Genomic DNA, 18782 nt, shown 5'->3' on the forward strand with positions numbered 1-18782 from the left:
CGACCTGCTTCTGGGTCCCGGCTTCATATGTAGCAGAGCAGCTCCCTCACCGTGATCTAGCGAACGTCAGCCCTCGACACAAGGGTTTGTAAAAAAAATTTTTTTAATTTAAAAAGAAAAACAAAAGTAGGCTTCCCGAAAGGAAAGCGTGTATTAATGGCAGACTCGGTGGGGAGACATTCAGACATGGGAGTAAATAGTAACTTGGAGGGGGGGGTAGAGGTGGGAATAGCGGTGGACTATGGCTAGATTATGTGTTAGATTCATATTCCACAGGTCAAAGGAATCAGCTCAACTACCCTTTTTGTTGGAAAGAGAAATGGACATGAGGCTGCCTGAGGCCCCAAAGGTCACGGACAGAGAACAGCCTTGTAAGGATCTGGGAAAGAGATATGACCCCAACGTAAGAAAACTTTTAAAGTAACTGATTTTCTAAGATTCCAGACTTGAAAAAAAAAAGTGCTGTTGATTTTAAACAGGAAGTAAACACATCAAACAAAGGAAGCATGACTAATTTGAGTAGGAGCAAAATTTTTCAAAGCATGTATTTATGCCTTGTTTTTTTTAATATTTAATAAACTATTAATTAAAACTCAGAAAAACTTATAGAATAATTTACCCTAGCAAATGTCCCATACCCTGTAGATCTCGAAACTAATATTAGATAAGGTTAGAGTTTCCCTCTTCAAGGACACGGTGACCTATGTCATTAATTAACTATGAAGCTGTGCCAACCTCATTTTATTCTTCTAAATAAACCTACTTTCTAAAGGCAACAAATTCCTCTTCAAGTTCTCTAGGGTTGCTAGGGTACTCTAAATATTTTATCCAAAGACTAACCAACGGTTTCTCAACAAACAGAGTCCCTCCACCCCAAAAATATCGCTCATAAACTGATTTCTTTGGACAGAGAAAAACAAAACAACTTCAAAGGAAAGCAAATAAATTTGCACTCCCTTATGAAACTCTATGTAATTATAAGAATTGACTTGAGGGGCATCTGGCTGGCTCAGTTGATAGAGCAAATGACTACTGATCTCAAGGTCGTGAGTTCAAGTCCCATGCTGGGTGTAGGAGATTAGTTTAAAACAAAATAGGAATAATACAAAACGAATTTACCTGAAAAAATTCTGGTTTTCTTTTTTTTTTTTTTTTTTTTTTTTTAAGTTTATTCATTTTTGAGAGACAGAGTCAGAGCATGAGCAGGGCAGAGAGAGAGAGAGACACAGAACCCAAAGCAGGCTCCAGGCTCTGAGCTGTCAGCACGGAGCCCGACACAGGGCTCGAACTCACAAACTGTGAGATCATGACCTGAGCCGAAGTCGGACGCTTAACCGACTGAGCCACCCAGGCGCCCCTGAAAAATTTCTGGTTTTCTATTACAGAAAGACACTCTAAGGACAGTATCCGTTCTGTGCAGCTAGTGACGCAAGGTAATTGCAGTCATTTTATACATAAAAAACATAAACAATAAAAACTTCCAGATTATCCTCCAGTCTTGTAAAAATGGATGCTGCGTCCCCAGACCACAGCTCGCACCCCTCAAAAACACAAGCAGCCTCTCCCACCACACCTGTCTCCTCGATCTTCCAACCGTAGTTTCGAGAGTCTTGCACGGCTTGTCCTAACAAAGCCGCTTGGTGCATCAGTTTTTTAGGTATGCAACCCACATTCACGCATGTTCCTCCGAGACCTGCAACAACATCAAGAAATAAGTTTATACCCTGTTTCACGATCCTTGATAGAAAGAGGTCAGTAATCATTATAATGTGCCACAAAAGATCATAATTTATTTGCCCAACGTAGCCCAATACTGTTTATGCAAATTCATTCCTAAGTTTCAAGGCATTTCTAAGCGCAGAGAGCCTTATGTATCAAACACAGTGAGTGACCTCACCCTCAAACAAAAGAAAAATGAGATTTCCACAATTTCCATACCCTCAAAAATTCAAAATTAACTGACTGCTGATAAAGATGCCAGAAATTGAAATTTTACTTTGCATGCAATCCTATACCTGCCACCAAATCTTTGAACAGAACTGTATGATAAAGGGGTTATTAAGCTAGCCACAGTTGGACTGCGGTGGGTCTGGAACTACATATAAAATGTGGTGTATGTGAGCATTTTTTTTTAAGATGGTGGTCTACAGCTTTCATGGATGCTCACAAAAGGATTCATGACCAAAACAAACACAAGCTTTAGCATCTCTGAGACTAAACAACATGGCGCTAGACTGTCTCCATTAGAACAAAATACAGGCAGGCAGGGAGGCAGACAAAATGGCGTGAGATCGCAAGATGGCAGCAGACGTCACAGCTCAGCAAACAGAAGCCTTCTGAGGAGAATGCTTCCAGACTGCCACTATGGAGCGCAACCTCCCCAGGCCAGAGGGGCTACCCCCAGCACAAGAATAGTGCCTGGGGCACCTGGGTGGCACAGGAGGTTAAGCATTCGACTTTGGCTCAGGTCACGATCTCATGGTTCAAGCTCCATATCGGGCTCTGTGCTGACAATGAGAAGCCTGCTTGCTTGGGATTCTCTCCCCCCCCCTCTCTCTCTCTCTCTCTCAAAATAAATGAACTTAAAAAAAAAAAAAAATGGGGCACTTGAGTGGCTCGGCTGGTTAAGCATCTGACCTCAGCTCAGGTCATGATCTCACAGTTCGTGGGTTTGAGCCCTGCATCAGGCTCTGAGCTGACAGCCCACAGCTGCTTTTTGGAGCCTGCTTCAAATTCTGTGTCTCCCTCTCTCTCTGCCCCTCCCTCACTCACGTTCTGTCTCTTTCTGTCTCTCAAAAATGAGTAAACGTTAAAAAAAATTAAAAAAAAAAAAGAATAGTGTCCAACACAACACTGACACCTAATAAATATTTGTTGAATGGATGAATTAGAAAGTGAGACACTCTCTTATCCAAGAGTTCCTGCTTCTTGCCTCCTAATGAGAGCAGCTAAGTCATCTTGGTAAAATTTATGTATCCCATCAATCCTCTTCTCAAAGGCTTCCTACTAGGCTTTGATTAGGTCCAATTCCTCATCTCGGCCTATTGAGACCTGTACAGCCTGACACCTGCCTTCGTCTCTAATCTTACCTCCAGCTCGTATCACCCAGGCTACCACCATGAAGGACTCCCACCTGCCTCAGGGCCTTTATATGTTTTATTCTGTGACAGAGACCGAGAAAAGTCCCCTGGAAGGTTCTTCCTCAGCTTTTGGCATAGCTGGTTCATTCTTATTCTTTTGGCCTCATTTAAATTTTTTTTTTTTCAACGTTTATTTATTTTTGGGACAGAGAGAGACAGAGCATGAACGGGGGAGGGGCAGAGAGAGAGGGAGACACAGAATCGGAAACAGGCTCCAGGCTCCGAGCCATCAGCCCAGAGCCTGACGCGGGGCTCGAACTCACGGACCGCGAGATCGTGACCTGGCTGAAGTCGGACGCTTAACCGACTGCGCCACCCAGGCGCCCCTCTTTTGGCCTCATTTAAAGGCCACCTCTTCAGAGGCCTTCCTTGATAATCTTCCCAAAGTTAAACTCTTTCCTCTACCCAGTTCCTCTCTATCCCACCATATAATTTTTTTTAGTACCACTCATCATAATTTGTAAAGTTCTTGCTTATCTCTTGTCTCCCCGCTAGCATATAAACTCCACAAGGACAAGAACTTCACGTCTACCGCACCTACTGCTACATCTCCAATGCCCTGGTTTGCAGTAAGTGTTCAATTAACATCTGTGGAATAAATGAATGCAGAACACTGATTCAACAAGATTCGGAAGCAGCACGGGCTCTCCACTGAGATATCTGATTCCAGTTCTTATCGAATGTAGGAACTGGTTTCAAAATAGAAACCCACAGGTAAGTGTTTCAACTTTCAGTCCTTAAATCCCTAAGTTTACCAAATTACTCAAATCTTTGGTTTTAAATCATCATGACAGCTGTGGAGAAGGTGTTGCATCATCCTGACACTGCCAGAAACTCCAAATTTTCAACATTTAACATTTCCATTTTAACTTAGCACAAGTGAAAGAGGCATATATCTTTTTTGTTGTTTTAATTTAACTTTTAAATGTTCAGTTGGGTTTTAGGAGCCATTTAAACATATGCCAGGGAAAAGCCTGCTCCTACCAATCCACTTCTAAAATACTTCAAAGCTTACCCCATCTAGTTCCGTGGGGGGTTGGAGTGACAAAATCCAGGACCAATATCTTCTTGTCATATTTGGCTGCCTCCTAGAAAATAAACGTATTAAAATGAACTCGAAAGGTGACCATGACAGACTAGAAATGGACTGTTAAAAATCCAAGCTATTCTTATTAAGCTACAGTGCCCACAGCATAACCAGTTATTACTGCCTGGAACTTCAGATACTGCACCAAGATGGTTAGTGAGACTCCAAAATAAAAATTAGGCAACTGAGACAGTCACAGGGTAGTTGTAAAGAACATACAGAGCACAGTTGTAAAACTGTCTTCTGGACACACTAGTATCCTCTTACATAATTCCATGCAAACAGTAACATATTAAGCAATAATCTGAAGAACCTGGGGTCTTTTCTAAGCAGGCAGGTGAATAGCCAGTAAAAAAGATTTAGGACAGTCTACAACCCTTGATTCAATCTGTATTCTGTAAGTATTTCTGAAAGTATTTGAAGTTTTATCTAATTCAGTATCTAGGCAGAATATTGGAAAAGTTTTTCTTCTAAAATCGTCAGATTTCCTAAAATTTCACATGAAAAGCCAGTAAGAAAGGTGATGGTATCTATGAGCTTTCCAAACAGATTTTAGGGAAGTGATGACAATAGTCAGTTCATTTTGCAGAGTATCCTTTATCTTTTTCAGAGAATAAGTTTTGTGTATTGGCAACTACAACCTCCAAAGGTTATTTGAAAGGATTGAGTCTATGTTTCCTTTAAAACCAACAGAACGAGGGGCGCCTGGGTGGCTCAGTCGGTTAAGTGTCCAATTGCAGTTCGTGAGTTCGAGCCCCACGTCGGGCTCTGTGCTGACAGCTCAGAGCCTGGAGCCTGCTTCCGATTCTGTGTCTCCCTCTCTCTCTCTGTCACTCCTCCACTCATGTTCTATAATGCTCTCTCTCAAAAATAAACATTAAAAAAAAATTTTTTTAATAGAAGGAAACTAAAACTCACCAGAACTAGAGTAAAATACATCCAGTATTATTACTGAATTATTTATAGCTAAGTATGGCTTCATGCCAGATGCTGGCCTGCTCCTCATTTGGGCAGCTTCATTTTAATCTACCCTTACTGACCCACAAGCTACACCTTTTAAACCATGTCATCTTTTATTTTAAAAAAATTTTTTAACGTTGGTTTATTTTTGAGAGAGAGAAAGACAGCTGTCAGCACAGAGCCTACTTGGGATTCTCTCTCTCCCTCTCTCTCTGCAACCCCCCACCCACATGCACACGCATGCATGCACATGCTCTCTCTCTCTCTCTCTCTCTCTCAAAATGAATAAACTTAAAAAAAAAATAAAAGTACCTGTTGGAGAAGGATGACAGTCCCAAGGGCCCTTGGCCCCTCACACATAGAAGATGTATCTCAATTTAGGACCAGGAATCTCATTCCTTAAACTCCCTTATTTATACTTCCTCTCCCCCATGACCCCCAGACCAGAGTTAGTGGGTATTCTCTTAGTTCACTTCTTATACAAAGGAGGCAAACATTTTCAATTTTTTTTAATGTGTATTTTTGAGATAGAGCGTGCGCGAGCGAGTGGGGGAGGGGCAGAGAGAGAGAGGGAGACACAGAAACTGAAGCAGGTTCCAGGCTCTGAGCTGACAACACAGAGCTTGATGCAGGGCTTGAACTCACAGACCTCAAGATCAGACGCTTAACCGACCGAGCCACCCAGGTGCCCCAGGAGGCAAACGTTTTTAATGATTAAGTTTAAGGAATCCAATTGCTCTCCATTTTTCTACTGGGGAGGAGGGCCTGTGAAGAGGAAAATCATCAAAGTGAAAAAAACCTAATATTGATATTTATAAAGAGTAAGAAATATATTTATTTAATTTCAAACTGTTTCTATACCACACCTTTATTATCTTTGAAAAGTCAGCCAAACTTAAAATGAATGAAAATGTGTCCCAAAATACGGGGCACGGTACTGTCATGTAGAAGTACTTTCACAAAGAAGGTACAGTTCAACCTGGAAAACTGATTTACAAAATAGTCCCTTTGTAAACATGTCCTGCCCGAGTTAAGGTGCAGAATGTCACAAGAGTGGCTCAACCTAATTCCAGTGAGAACCGGCGGACGTCTATCAGGAGCGTGACTCCTACCCATCACCCAGATGACACACAGGAGCCTTGCCTTAGCAGCTGCCAGCCCTCCTGAGCCGCCTCCAACGATGATGAGGTCATAGTCATAGGACTCGGGAAGACCCTCCGAGCCGTTCATTTTCAGTAGCTTTTGAAGTCTGCCCTCCTGATAAGCCTAAAGAAAAGGAAGAGGAAATAAGTTAACTTAAAAAAGCAGCAATGCCGAAAAGTTTTGTGAGAAAACCTTTCTCTGAAAAAAGCAAAAGGAATATTCAAAGGAAAAATATCGTTTAACTCCTATCACAGCACGCAAGAAGAAAATGTTCAACCCTCTTTTCAAGTGGTGACCAAGAATTTGCTTTTTGTTAGGACTGTCCTAATTCCTTTTTGCATCACAGATTGCTAACTGAAATGTTCATATAGTACTTCTAATGTTAGACCCTGACATTCCAACAAAATCAATTTAGTCCTAAATGAAGTATGATCATCAGTCCTTTTTCCCCAGAATTATTACACTAGGTTTTAAATTTGGTTTTTAAAATATTTGTACTGTATGTTTTTAATAAAACCATCAATAACCATTCAGTAGTCATCTTTATTTTCTGGCCAAAGGTACAAAAATAAGTGGCCTAAGTTCTCAGATTAGGATAGCGGTCTGGTAGGGGCACCTGGCTGAGCGTCCGACTTCGGCTCAGGTCACGATCTCACAGTTCTTGAGTTTGAGCCCCACACTGGGCTCACTGCTGTTATCCTGTCAGCACAGAGCCTGTTTCCGATCCTCTGCCCCCCTCCCTCTGCCCCTCTCCCGCTTGTGCTCTCCTAAAAAATAAATATTAAAACAAAAAAAAAAAGATAGAGGCCTGGTAAATAGCAACTGAAACAGATTAGCCAAATACTTAAGACTTTTCTACATTGCTCAGGTAAAAGTTCAGAACAAAAGCATTAATTGACATTTACCTACAAGAAAAGTTAAATGTAAAAGTCCCTGCTTTTCCAAGGCATTTTATTTATTTTTTTATGTTTATTTATTTTTGAGGGAGGGAGGGAGGGAGAGAGAGAGAGAGAGAGAGAGATCGCGCCTGCGCACAGTGTGGGAGGGGCAGAGAGAGAGAGAGAGGGAGAGAGGGAGACACAGAATCCGAAGCAGGCTCCAGGCTCTGAGCTGTCAGCCCAGAGCCTGATGTGGGGCTTGAACTCATGAGCCGTGAAATCATGACCTGAGTCAGCTGGACGCTTAACTGACTGAGCCACCCAGGAGCCTCCCAAGATACTTTATATAAGGAAAGAAATAAAAAGTGGGGGAGGGTGCGGGAGACAATAAATTAAGCACAACTCTGTACAACTTTTTTTTAAGAACACATTTTTTTAAATGTATTTTTTTAGTTGTTTTAAGTAATCTCTCCACCGAACATGGGGCTCGAACTCACAACCCTGAGATCGAGAGTTGTATGCTCTACCCACTGAGCCAGCCAGGCACCCCTAAAGCTTACTGCTTTAATCTACCTAGGCACGAGGCCTCCTATACTGTATTAGTTTCCATGTACTTGGCACATAACAGACTTTATAATATAAATATTATAGACTTTTAACTTCAAAAGCCATTTCATTTCACTAGGTTTTATATACATGAGTTATATTTCATATTAGCTTGGAACACTGTTTTGGTGATTATTTTTTAAAGCAGGCTTCGCTCCCAGAGCGGGGCTTGAACTCATGACCCTGAGATCAAGCCCTGAGCTGAGCTCAAGAGTCGGATGCTTAATCAACAGAGCCAACCAGGTGCCTCCTGTTTTGGTGGTATTTTTAATATTACCTTTTATTAAAACAAACATGTGTGCTAAATGTTATACCAGCAACAAAAAAGTGTGTTTAAAAATGAAGTTTTAATCTCAATAATCGATAAAAGTCCCCCAAACTTACCAGCCCCGACGCCACGTTTTTCTCCTGCCTACCATCAGCTGTAGGGGGCGAAGGGCAGAGCTTAGGGTCAGTAGAGCAGGATGCTGGGGACGCGGAAGGGGGCGCACTGGAGGAAGGTGCAGGAAGAGGCATGGCACCGTGGCTGCCCCTTGGCAGGGTGGCAGGTGCACCTGACGGCTCAGAGACTGAAGGGAGAGCACGTGGGTACCAGCAACAATGGGGACAAGACTGCATCAACCTGACCGTCTGTACAAAAGGTCTAACGTGAGAGGCTGGCAAACACAGCCAGTATTCATCTACTGGCATTTTGGCAGAGGCTCCTCCTTCAGTACGAGGCACTGTGGGGGGAAAAACAATTTGGTAATAATAGCCATTCAGATCACAGGACCATTACAAGCTTCAGGTAACAAACGTTACTCTCCAGTTGGTCTCCAGGAGCGCAGGCTGACTTGCTGGCTTAAAAGAATTAATAAATGGGGTGCCTGGGTGGCACGGTCGGTTAAGCGTCCGACTTCAGCCAGGTCACGATCTCGCGGTCCGTGAGTTCGAGCCCCGCGTCGGGCTCTGGGCTGATGGCTCAGAGCCTGGAGCCTGTTTCCGATTCTGTGTCTCCCTCTCTCTCTGCCCCTCCCCCGTTCATGCTCTGTCTCTCTCTGTCCCAAAAATAAATAAACGTTGAAAAAAAAATTAAAAAAAAAAAAAAAAAGAATTAATAAATGCAGCCAGATGTCCTTTTGGAAAAATAACGTATTACCATTTTAATCTCAGCCTCAGTTTTATCTGCAGGTACTTGGCACAGTGCTGGAAGACCGTCACTGGCTGTCTAAATGAAAACTACCCATTTCATAACCACCCCCACCATTATCTACTAGAACAAAAGAAAGAAAACGCACTGTCATGCTGAAAAGCCACCAATGTATAATCTGTTCTGTCCTGAAATTCTGGATCACACCTGATTCTTATTCAAGCTTGAAGTCAAATTGTATCAACCAGAATACAGATTTTATGAAGAAAACTAAGTGAGCCTGAACACTTTTGACTCTGTAAGTATAACGGTAAGACACAGGCAACTAAAGCAGTCCACTGACCCCAAAACTACACATAGTGTTTTCAAATTCCAATCCAACTTAAAACTGAAATTGCTATCCTTAAGGTCTAAGTTAAGTGGTTTGCCACCAAAATATAAACAAGATAGGCAGTAGAATAAAGCTCCCCCAAGGTCAAGGAGGAACACACAGATGGGTAAGACAGAAAAGAAAAATGCCCCCCCCCTTCTCCTCCAATTATGCTTGTTAGAAATAGTGGCCACTGACTATATTACCTGATAAAGAACAAGAATTCTCAAACTTTTTAGTCTTAGGATCCCTTTACAACCTTAAATTATGTAGGACCCCAAAGAGCTTTGGTTAATGTGAGGTTTATTTATCAATTTTAGTGTACAGAAATTAAAACTAAGAAATGTTAATATTAAAATATTGTAAATTAAAATATTAAATGCCTTAAGCATTACTGTTAAACATACTTGCTAAAAATAACTTTTTAATTAGTGACAGTACAATTCTTTTTAATGCCTGTCTTAATAAAAGACACTCATATCTTTAATGCGTTCAGTCTGTTACAAAGTCACCTGTCTGGAAAACTCCATGGTAGGCTCGTGAAGGAATTAGATGAGAAAAGCATCTTAGTATTATGGAGATAATTTTGACTTCAAGGTCTTCCTGTTACGGCCGCAGGAAGTCCCCAGAAGAACTCACTTTGAGAAGCAGTACTATAGGACACAGCACCTCACCCCTAGCAGGTGTTTGCCAGACTTACATACTGGATATTCTTTCACTTTTTCCATCTGCTTCTTAGGAAAAATGCCTATTCCCACCCCTAACCCTAGTGAAACACTGCTCCAGACTCACCTCTGAAAAGGCACGACACAGAAAACAATTCAAGTGTCCCAGATTTCTTCAAAATTAGAATGATTTTTACGTTCCTCCCCACCAAACATGATTCATATCCACTGAGCAGAGACATGTACTAGTTTTTCTTACCATTATACATCAGCTCTGGTGTTGAAATGACCTGGGTTAAAACACTTGCTCTACCACTCTCTAAGCTAGGTGACTTGGGCTCATCACCTAATCCTTAGGGAGTCGGTCTTTTTATTTTGTAAAATGAAATTAACATACCCTTGTACTACACCAAACGGCAGGGTAATGCATATCGGCACAGACGCTGGTAGGAACAATCTCTTTAGGTTACTAATTCTCCCCTTCCCAGAGAAGGAAACCTGCATGGTCAAAAAGTTCCTGGAGTGTTTAATAGATATCCCCTGCACTTCCCTGTGCCACACCTCACTTGAAATGCCCTCTTCCCATCAAATCCTGACACAGTATATAAACAGTAAGTAAACACCGATGTTATATTATTTTTATTCAATACACACAAACACATCACCCTTTCTAAGGCATTCCTTCAGGAGTTGGGGGGGGGGGGGGCAGTGGGTTCTTTTACCAACATTCTAAGTCTCCCATACAATATCCGTTTCTTCCATTAAGGTCTTCCTAAATTTCCCAAACAACTTTTTCCTTTTGCTTCTTGCAACTCCATTAACACATACCATAACCTTATACAAGGAAGCAGAGGGAGACTTCACTACAGTAGTAAATGTGAAGACAGACTTAAGAAGTTGCACCGGCAAGTCTGAAAATGGGAGGAAGACCCTGTAAAGCAAGGATTACAGGTGGCCTCTGAAACTGACAAGAAAACAGATTCTCCCCTCAGAGCCTCAGCAGAACCAGTTCTGCTAACACCTTGATTTTAGCCCAGAGAAACAGATACGAGACTTTCAACCTCTAGAACTGTAATATGATATAATATACATTTTCTGTTATTTTAAGCCACTAAAAGTGTGGTAATTTGTTACAGCAGCAATAGGACACTACTACATGCACTAAAACATAAATTCCCTAAGAGACGGTCCATTTCCTGTCCACCACTTCCCCCCCACTGCCTAGACCAGCATCTGGTACAGTGAACACTCAAACAACTGCTGAGTAAGTAACGATTGCCAATTCCAATCACTTGATAATAGATTCCCCAAGACAAAGGCAAAAGCATGAGGAAGTCCTATGTAGATATAAAGTGAATGAACCATGACAGAGATGTCACCACTAAAGTAGCTTACAGCACAGAATTTCTGACCCTGAGAGGAGGCCCTAATATGAGGGCTCACTCCTGAGCCAGACACTGTGCGAGGTGCTTTGCATATATTATCCCATTTGTATATATTATCCCATCTAGTCCTCACAATAGCCTTCCAATGTGGTCATCTCATAAACGATAATATAGAAGCCCTTAGAGATGAAGAAAGTCGCCCGATGAATTAAGAATTGAACCCAGGAGTAAATGATTACTAAGCTCTTGCTCTTCTCACTATACCATACCCCGGAACTCAGGTTTCTAAGTACAGCTGACCCTCCAACAACATGGGTTTGAAATGCAGTCTACTTATATGCGGATTTTTCAATAAATAGAGTATTATAAGCATATTTCTCTTCCTCTCAGTATTATGATTTTCCTATTTTCTCTAGCTTCCTTTATTATAGAATATAGTATATAATACATATAACATACAAAATATGTTTTAATTGACTTTATGTTAACAGTAAGGCTTCTGGTCAACAGTTGGCTATTAGTAGTTAAGTTCTGGGGGAATCAAAAGTTACAGTTGCATTTCTGACTGTGCAGGGGGGGATGGTGTCCCTAAACCCCTCATTGTTTAAGAGCCAACTGTCCTTGTCACATACATTTTCCAATTTTATCCTTATTGTAAACTTAAGAGACAGGTGTTATTCCTATTTAGCAAATCAAAAACCTATGGTTTACACGTTCAATAATTTGCCCAAAGCCTCTAACTAGAACGTTAATTAAGTCAGGATTTGATTCCAGGTGCTTTGATCAGAAAGTGGTTCTGTTACACAATAAAGTTCTAGTTAAAAATTCTTTCTGTAATATTCTCCTAAATTTCAGTTGATTTTATTGAACCTGTGAAATTTAAGCCCCTCTAATTATATTCCTGGGAAACCAGCAGATCTGCAGTTTGCCTCATATCTAATCTCTGTAATTATCTATCAGTCAATTATTTTTTCCTTCAAGGTAAGCTGTCACTTTAATTTCAAAATCATGTGGCAACTAAGGTGTCACAGTAAAAACAGAAACAAGTGGTCAACATGATTTAGATTTTAAAAGCCGTTAACTTTAGAGAAGGCCCCTAAAATTACCTTCCCCCCAAATCTGTACATTCTCTACTGATGCTTTTAGTCAAGTCTCCAATACTCTGTAAAGACACTGGGCACTTAACTGAGCAATCCAGTGATGAGTAAAAAAAGTGAGGCAGAATCCTCTTGCTACTAAGAAATTCTTTTCCTCTAATGGCAAATCTCTGGAAAACCCAAGGAACTTGGGTACTAAAGACAGGCTAAAATGAGAATCAGCGAAACCAAATGATACTTCCATGATGCTAAATAAATCAAAGGGTGGCACACCCAGCAAGGTAAGCATTCCTTTATGAAAAAGGGGGAAAGAGGGGCGCCTGGGTGGTCAGTCAGTTAAGCATCCAACTTGAGTTCAGCTCAGGTCATGATCTCGCTATTGAGTTCGAGCCCTGCAGTGGGACTCTCAGTATGCAGGCTGCTTGAGATTCTCACTCTCTTCCTCTCTCTCTGCCCCTCCCCTGCACTCCCATGCTCCCTCTCTCTCAAAATAAAAAACTTTAAAAAAAAAAAGGAAAGAAAGGAAGGAAAAGGGGAAGGAATGGCTACTTTATTTTTTTTTAACGTTTATGTATTTTTAAGAGAGAGAGAAAGAGACAGAGCACAAGTGGGCAAAGGGCAGAGAGAGGGAGAAAGAATCCGAAGCAGGCTCCAGGCTCTGAACTGTTAGTAACAGAGCCTGATGCAGGGCTCAAACTCACAAACCGTAAGATCATGATCTGAGCGGAAGTCAGACCCTTAAACAACTGAGCCACCCAGGCACCCCAGGAATGGCTACTTTAGAAAACAACTGAACAAGTTTCGTGAGAAATTTCTATTTTGGCAAAAAACCTCAACTACTGCTGAAGAATCTGTCCCCAACACACATTAGGATCACTCCTGTCAACCTTGATGCCATTTATTTAGTCTTTGGACTTCCTTTCCCTATTCTACACAAGACTTAGTAGGAAAGTTCATTGTTACTTCTTCCCAAGCCAGATACTTATCCACTTGCCAAATAATGCCTAATGGCAAAGTCCACTACTACCCCAGATTAAGTTCCTATAGGGATGAAAAAAAGCAGCCTAGGGGGCTCCTGGTGGCTCAGTCAGCTAAGCACTTGACTCTTGGCTTCGGCTCAGGTCATGAAGCCTACTTTGCAATTTTGTCTGCCAGTCCCCCGTTCACAGTGTCTCTCAAATAAGTGAACTTCATTTTTTTATGTTTACTTATTTTTTTGAGAGAGAGGGCGTTGAGTGGGGGAGGGACAGAGAAAGAGGGGGGACAAAGGATCTGAAGTGGACTTGGTGCTGACAGCAGCAAGTCAGATGCAGGCCTCCAACTCACGAAAGGTGAGATCATGACCTAAGCTGAAGTCGGACCCTCAACCGAGCCATCCAGGTGCTCCAAATAAATAAACTTAAAAAAAAAAAAAACAAACTTATGGGCAACTCAGTCCATAGAGCAAGTGACTCTTGATCTCTAGGTCCTGCATTCAAGCCCCACATACAGCATGGAGAAGGAAGGAAGGAAGGAAGGAAGGAAGGAAGGAAGGAAGGAAGGGAGGGAGGGAGGGAGGGAGGGAGGGAGGGAGGGAGGGAGGAAGGAAGGAAAGAGAGAGAAAGAAAGAAAGAGAAAGAAAGAAAGAAAAGTAGCTTACAAATAGACATGCTCTGCACCTTCAAGATTGTTTTCTTAAAGACCCACATTTTTAGCATAACTTCTAAGATTGTAATTCATAATTGCAAGCAACAAAAAGAAAAAACAAGTCTTTATGGTGAAGTAAAGAACATATGGGCAAGTTAGTTATATATTTCAGCATAAACAGAGATAGTTTCCAGGCATTTAAAGCCCTCATAAGAAACACAAAATTGAACTGGGAATATTCAAGGCTGTTACATAATGAAACACCACTGATTCTGAAGGCCAATCTGTGTACCAGCAGCAACCACAAAGGGTTTGGAAATTAGAGGCCAGAAAAGACATGAACCAAGTAGATAAAGACTGTAACTCTTGGCCTCTATTTGGCCTCCATATTCCCCCTGCCGAGAATACCTCTGCTGTCTTTGATTAATCCCTACTTACCTTTCAGCACACACTTAAATGATGCCTCACCTATCTACTGTAGAGGTTATTTTGTCCAATCACAGGTGAAACTATTTAGAATATGGATACCCACGCATTAATCTTATGGAGTCTTCCTTGCAATGAAGCAAGGAATCTACATTTTTTAAAAATACTGTTGCATCGCTTATTCACTGACCTATGTATAAAGTCTTTCTTGACTTTTTTTTTTTTTAATACCCACTCTTCCCCCAACCTTGTCGGAGCCTCATACGGGATTCCTTTGGTTCCCTGTAACAAAAGAAGCAATGTAGTATCACAGTGCATCATAAAATTGAGTTTTTGGTAAATTATCAATGCCTTTTAGGAAATTCAGAACTGACTTTTATTGGTAAAGTCTTAATGGGCATTCAAAAAAAATCTTTCCGTGAACATGCCAATGAGTATTTTTTAATAACAGATCATGACAACTTCATAAACTACCAAAAAAAAAAATACATTGCACAGTAAAACAATTTCTGATGTTTTGAAAATACTTTTTCACTTTACATGAAATACACTATGTGCTTCTGCTTGGATCTTACTCTCAATTTTGAGATACTTTGGAAAAGCCACAAAATACATCCTATACTAAGAACAAAAGTCCCTAGTATGAGTTTGTGATCATAGCCTCTGAAATCTCAAAAGTTGCCACAATATTTTTCCAGTCCTGTAAACTTAAAGATATAACTCCTTGTCTTCTACCATGAGAACTGGGATCATTTCCCTCACCCACTTGGTTAATATTAATCGGCTCTAATATTGGCAGCCTGTCTTGGTCAAGCCTTATTCTTGCAAAACCATCCCTTATAATGAAAGAAACATAAAATATATTCTCCACAGTACGAGAAAAAGAGTTTGGATCAATCACAAACTCAAAATAGGACACGGGAGTATCAGGATACTTTCGAAAGTAAGTTTGCAACAATCCCAAGATTCTTTCCACTTCTTTTTCTGTTGCTTCTTGATTATTACTCAGGTCCAACTTCCTCAGCTTTGTAGGCATAGCCCCATTTTCTTCCATTTTGTGAGCTTTCTTCTGGTGTTCAAGTCGGGGCTTTGGTGCAGAAGGCTTAGACTTGAATGAACCAAAAATAAAGTGGAATGTTTCAGCTTGCACTATCCAGGATGTTGCTTCCTTCTGTACTGTCTCCCAGAAGGAAAGAGCTATATTATCATCACAGCCACTCAATTCATCACGTTCATCATCTTCCATCCAGTTCAGGCCCACAAATATAAACAGAAAGTCACAAAACGCTACTTGATTAAAAAAGCTCATATCACAGTTCAGTTGCTTTGCTTTCTCTTTACCCAAATCAGAAGCCAAAACAAGAAACTGGGCATCGAGTGCTGCTTCTCTGGTTCGGCTCACTCCATCAAACAGGACATTGGCTTCTTCAAGGGCCTCGGTTAACGTGTCGCTCGCCGTGTTCACTATGTCATCACGGTTCTGCTGGACACTATAGATGAGCTGTCGGTACTGCCTGCGGATTTTCCGGCATTTCTCGTCATCCGCAAGCCCTAGGAGGTATGGGTCTATGTCGGCCTCCCGGCAGCTGAGGTCGTCAGGGCAGCCATCAGCCCCCACCGCCACTTCCACCTTCATCGGTTCTTCCTCGTCCTCCACCCGCTTCACAGAGAACGCACTACCAGCGATGGTCCCCGCTGGCTCCTCTCCTTTCTCTACGCCTCCCCTCAAGGAGCCTTTTTCATGAGACATTCCGGCGACCGGCGCGCTCAGCTGACACTCAGCTAACTGCATTCGCTACGTTTCCGACCATGGCGGAAATTGAAGGGGGTCCGTAGGAGAAGACGTCGCCCATGCGCACTGGCGGGGTCCCGAGGCCCCGCCCCCAGGTGGCTCCGGTTCCCGGCGGCCCAGGCCCGCGGAGCCCAGACGCACCCGCGTTAGCAACCGGCTCCCTGCCGCACAGCACAGAACGTGCGCAATAATGGGGCCCCCTGTCCACACTACGATAATACCCGCTCAACAGATAGCTATTATTTTAGCAATTACTGACAGTGTCCTCTGGCATTCAAAGAAATACCTAGACAATCATAGCAAAATGGGGGAGGGGAGGGTCAAAGCTCCTGCACTTTAAAACATTTGCCGTCACCTTGCAGTTAGGTCAGCCTATGTTTTTCGTTCTTCTCTGATTAAAAGGCAGGGTCCTTGGGGTTTTGGTTTTTTGAGAACTGAATCTGGCTGCGTTGTAAACTGCCCATAAAGCCAAGCATTGTGAGTTGCTGAACCTCCACTACAAATAGGCCGAACTCTCAGAGTTCACTTGCAAAGTGGCTGTTTGCATTAATTACCTTCACGGGCCCTCAAAAGCCAGACCCCCTCCAAACTAGGGCAGAGGCAGTTGCGAGGCAAGAGGCAAGAGAGTGTCGGCTAGCGCATGAGCTAAAGTGGTGGCAGGTCAGGCATTACTCAAGTGACCTTTGGTTCTCCACCACCCAAGGGTGGAAGAATAAAGTGGGTGCAGTCTCTGCAAAAGAGAGGTTTCTTTGAAAGTTTGCCAAAAGCTAAAGACCACAGACTGAATGGAGAGTAAATCTGAACCCTAAAAGGTAAGCAAAGCTATGAAAAAAAAAAAATTTTTTTTTAATTTTTTTTTAACGTTTATTTATTTTTTTGAGACAGAGAGAGACAGCATGAACAGGGGAGGGGCAGAGAGAGAGGGAGACACAGAATCTGAAACAGGCTCCAGGCTCTCAGCTGTCAGCACAGAGCCCAACGCGGGGCTCGAACTCACGGACTGTGAGATCATGCCCTGAGCCGAAGTCAGACACTCAACCGACCAAGCCACCCAGGCGCCCCAAAGCTATGAAAATTTTAAACACAATCTGTTGGAAGAAAAAGGAAGCGAATGATGTAAATCGAGTGACTACATTGGAAAATTCACCGGGAATCCCCGCACAGTTGGGGGAAAGGGCTTATTTAGCTCATCAGTCTCACAAGCAGCAAAGCAGATGTAACAAGAAGGAATACATTTTTTTTTTCTCTTTTTTTTTTTTAATTTTTTTTTTCAACGTTTATTTATTTTTGGGACAGAGAGAGACAGAGCATGAACGGGGGAGGGGCAGAGAGAGAGGGAGACACAGAATCGGAAACAGGCTCCAGGCTCTGAGCCATCAGCCCAGAGCCTGACGCGGGGCTCGAACTCACAGACCGCGAGATCGTGACCTGGCTGAAGTCGGATGCTTAACCGACTGCGCCACCCAGGCGCCCCAAGAAGGAATACATTTTGTTTTTAAAGAGAACAAAAAAGTACACTCTCAACCCAGATCAAAAGCTTTTCACTTCAACAGGTGCCATTTTAATTGGGGGTGCGGGGAGACAAATACCACTGCACCTGTCAATTCTGATTTCAAGGCACCAAGAGGTAGTAAATTAGCCCTACCTTCCTTCCCATGCGTCTAGACTGGGTCATTTTTCCTGTCTTTACCAGAAAGTTTCTTGCAAATGCGTGAACAGTAAACCCTAGTATTAAGTTTCTCTAAACTATTTACATTACTCTTCATCCCCCATTATTTTAAGTAGAGGTAATTCAGGGGGGAAAACGTGCATTTTTCAAAAGCACCAGGCGTTATAGTTACTGATGCATATATATTATCCTGCTCTATTAGACTGAACTTCTCTAAAGCAAGAATCTGATTTTAAATCTTCCAAGCAAAGCTGTGTGTTCACATGGATACATTGGAATATGCATGTTTGAATGTATAAATGAATGTAGATGAAAACTTTGTTCCAGCCCCTACTGCAAGTTATTTGGCAGCAAAATATTAATTTCACAGATCAGTGGGAAAACACAGATCCAACACACTGAAAAGAAAACTTGACTGCTTTTCAGAAAGTCAGGTTTAAGTCTTCTCTGAAGTACAGTAAAAGCAAGAGAAAAACAAAGGTGGACCCCAGTTTCATCAAAGGGCCATATTTTCTTCCCCAAGTTTGGCCAACTACAAACTATTTAAATCTGTTCTAAATCTTAGATGAAAACATATAATTAATCCCAAGTTCCAAATACAAAAATGTTTCCTTTTACAGTTAACCATATTCTTGGGAGCTTCTGTGAAATCCAGTGAAAGCAATTTATGAAAAGAACTCCAAAACAAAGGCCAACCTTCCCACCCCAAGGTGCCTCTTCTCCCGTCTCAGAGAAGGGAAAACAGGCTGACACCAATGTGCTCCACACACAGCCTTTCATCTAAGAATTCCAAAACGGTTTAGAAAAAT

The 18782-nt window shown here is 42.0% G+C and overlaps 2 protein-coding genes across 6 annotated transcripts in view; both read right to left on the bottom strand.

Moving 5' to 3' along the window:
• The window catches only part of TXNRD1 (thioredoxin reductase 1), a 105101-nt gene that overhangs the window by 75773 nt on the left and 10546 nt on the right, over window positions 1–18782 (bottom strand). For 4 of the 5 annotated variants that reach the window (XR_015253384.1, XM_086712491.1, XM_025926656.2 and 1 more), the window contains 3 exons: window positions 6331–6453; window positions 4156–4228; window positions 1574–1693 (listed from right to left, as the gene is read on the bottom strand). Coding sequence is in view for 4 of the 5 variants with exons in the window: in XM_086712491.1 (XP_086568617.1) it covers window positions 1574–1693; window positions 4156–4228; window positions 6331–6417 (280 nt within the window). In the remaining variant the exon portion in view is untranslated. Of the gene's footprint in view, window positions 1–1573; window positions 1694–4155; window positions 4229–6330; window positions 6454–8198; window positions 8518–18782 lie in introns of those variants that run through there. The other variant, XM_086712492.1, reaches the window with a different exon arrangement.
• On the bottom strand, window positions 14875–16286 carry EID3 (EP300 interacting inhibitor of differentiation 3). The gene has a single exon (XM_025926657.2). It carries the CDS (start codon window positions 16260–16262, stop codon window positions 15150–15152), a length of 1113 nt encoding a protein of 370 aa, XP_025782442.2. The 5' UTR covers window positions 16263–16286; the 3' UTR covers window positions 14875–15149.

This window comes from Puma concolor, chromosome B4, assembly GCF_028749965.1.
Source record: "Puma concolor isolate L17-30 chromosome B4, mPumCon1.1.hap2, whole genome shotgun sequence".
NCBI lineage: Eukaryota > Metazoa > Chordata > Mammalia > Carnivora > Felidae > Puma > Puma concolor.

What these genes read in the sequence shown, in the direction of transcription:
- EID3 (XM_025926657.2), bottom strand. Translation starts at nt 16,262, where the DNA reads ATGTCTCATGAAAAAGGCTCCTTGAGGGGAGGCGTAGAGAAAGGAGAG.